General features: G+C 39.8%; 1 protein-coding gene across 1 annotated transcript; it reads left to right on the top strand.

Annotated features, from left to right (window-relative positions):
• The first annotated feature begins 245 nt into the window (after positions 1-245).
• Positions 246-1,348, top strand: LOC133797333 (ethylene-responsive transcription factor ERF017). Its single transcript, XM_062235204.1, has one exon. It carries the CDS (start codon positions 429-431, stop codon positions 1,044-1,046), a length of 618 nt encoding a protein of 205 aa, XP_062091188.1. The 5' UTR covers positions 246-428; the 3' UTR covers positions 1,047-1,348.
• Positions 1,349-1,783: the final 435 nt, after the last annotated feature.

Genomic DNA, 1,783 nt, shown 5'->3' with positions numbered 1-1,783 from the left:
AAGGGCTTAAAATAGCCTCCCTTACCCCGCGTAATCCACGTCACAGTATCTCAGATCTTTACACGTGTATGCTTCTAATTTTCTATTTCTGATTCTTTACGGCTTTGATCCCCCAAACGCGCATTTTCAGGTTGACCCATCAGTCAACATTATCAAATTTATAGCTCTCAGTATCAGCACACTAAAAACACGCTCTAAAAAACCCTCACATATAAATAATCCAAAGCCGCAAAAACTTAATTCATCGCAACCAAACACAAACCGATAAGAAATTCTTTGTTTCCTCTCATCAAAAGAACAAAACACTGTTCTAAATCACAACTATCTCATCACCTGAGATTTATTTTTTTTATTATTATTTTAATTCTTTTTTTTTTTTAACGAATACGAACGCCAACTATACTAAATCAAAAAAGGAAGAAAGAAAAATGGTGAAACAGAGCCCTATTGAGAAGAATCCAGAGTCAGAGCGAAGTGATTTAAGGTATAAGGGCGTACGGAAGAGGAAGTGGGGGAAATGGGTCTCCGAAATCAGGCTACCCAACAGCCGGGAGAGGATTTGGTTGGGGTCTTACGACACCGCCGAGAAGGCGGCGCGTGCATTCGATGCTGCTCTTTTCTGCTTGCGTGGCAGGACGGCCAAGTTCAACTTCCCCAATAGTCCACCGGAGATTGCCGGTGGCAGGTCTCTCACGCCGACCGAGATCCAGGCAGCGGCGGCTAGGTTCGCGAACTCGGAGGCGGCAAACGGCCGCCATTCGGGTCGGACCGTGCCCGAGATAATACAGATGGAGTCACCATCGCCATCAGTGTCGGAAGGGAGTGGGATGGCCCACTTCGACAGTGACGTGGCGACCAACGTGTCGTGTATGGATTTGTTTTCGAATTTGGGTACGGGTAATTATGCTACAGAATACGGATTGTTTCCGGGTTTTGATGATCTGACCGGCGATTTTTTCTCACCGCCGTTACCAACTATCGATTACGGAGAAGATAACTCCTTCGATGAGTATCTACATCAGGATTCATTCCTCTGGAATTTCTGAAAAATATTAGGAAAAAAAAAAGAAATACTTTTAAGTAGTACTACCATATTTTTTACGGGTCAGGATTCGGATCATTTTTTAATTTTTCCGAATCTCAATGACTTGTTATTTGACCCGGAGTTATTTGAATTCGGGTGTGGGTGGACCAATTTTAGTACGGGACGTCCTTCTATAGTACGATTTTTTTTTTTTAAATAACAATTGTTTACTGTAATCGAAATGTAAAGGGATATACATTTTGTAATTTTATTTCAAGTATCATAAATTTATTGAACTCGTGAGCGCATTATTCTTTATATGAATCAGTTCGGACTCGCAGAAACAGATAAGGATAAGAGTCATTTAATTTGGGCCACTCTTCTCTAAAAAAAAATAACACAATCGCATTTGCAAAATGTGTGGACCCTCTCATGGTGTGTATTCTATAGTTGTTGCAAATTATTATAGGAAAATAAACACGTGCGAATAACAATGATAATAATAATAATTGGGCACTAAGACCATCTATGTTATCAAAATAAGTGACTTTGAATTTAATTCACCGGCTGCTTTATGTGATGAGTTAAAATTAATTGAATTGTACCTACTTAATAGTACTCGAGGTTTACAGTCAGCTTAGCACCCATAGATCGTAGTCATTGACTATGTACATGGTTCACACTCGAACAATACATAGTCAAGTATTATGATCAAAGAATATTCAGTCTATTAGCTAGCTAACAACGAAAAAGGAAGGA

Source organism: Humulus lupulus, chromosome 8 (assembly GCF_963169125.1).
Source record: "Humulus lupulus chromosome 8, drHumLupu1.1, whole genome shotgun sequence".
Lineage (NCBI taxonomy): Eukaryota > Viridiplantae > Streptophyta > Magnoliopsida > Rosales > Cannabaceae > Humulus > Humulus lupulus.
This window is presented reverse-complemented; position numbering and strand designations above follow the sequence as displayed.

What these genes read in the sequence shown, in the direction of transcription:
- LOC133797333 (XM_062235204.1), top strand. Translation starts at nt 429, where the DNA reads ATGGTGAAACAGAGCCCTATTGAGAAGAATCCAGAGTCAGAGCGAAGT.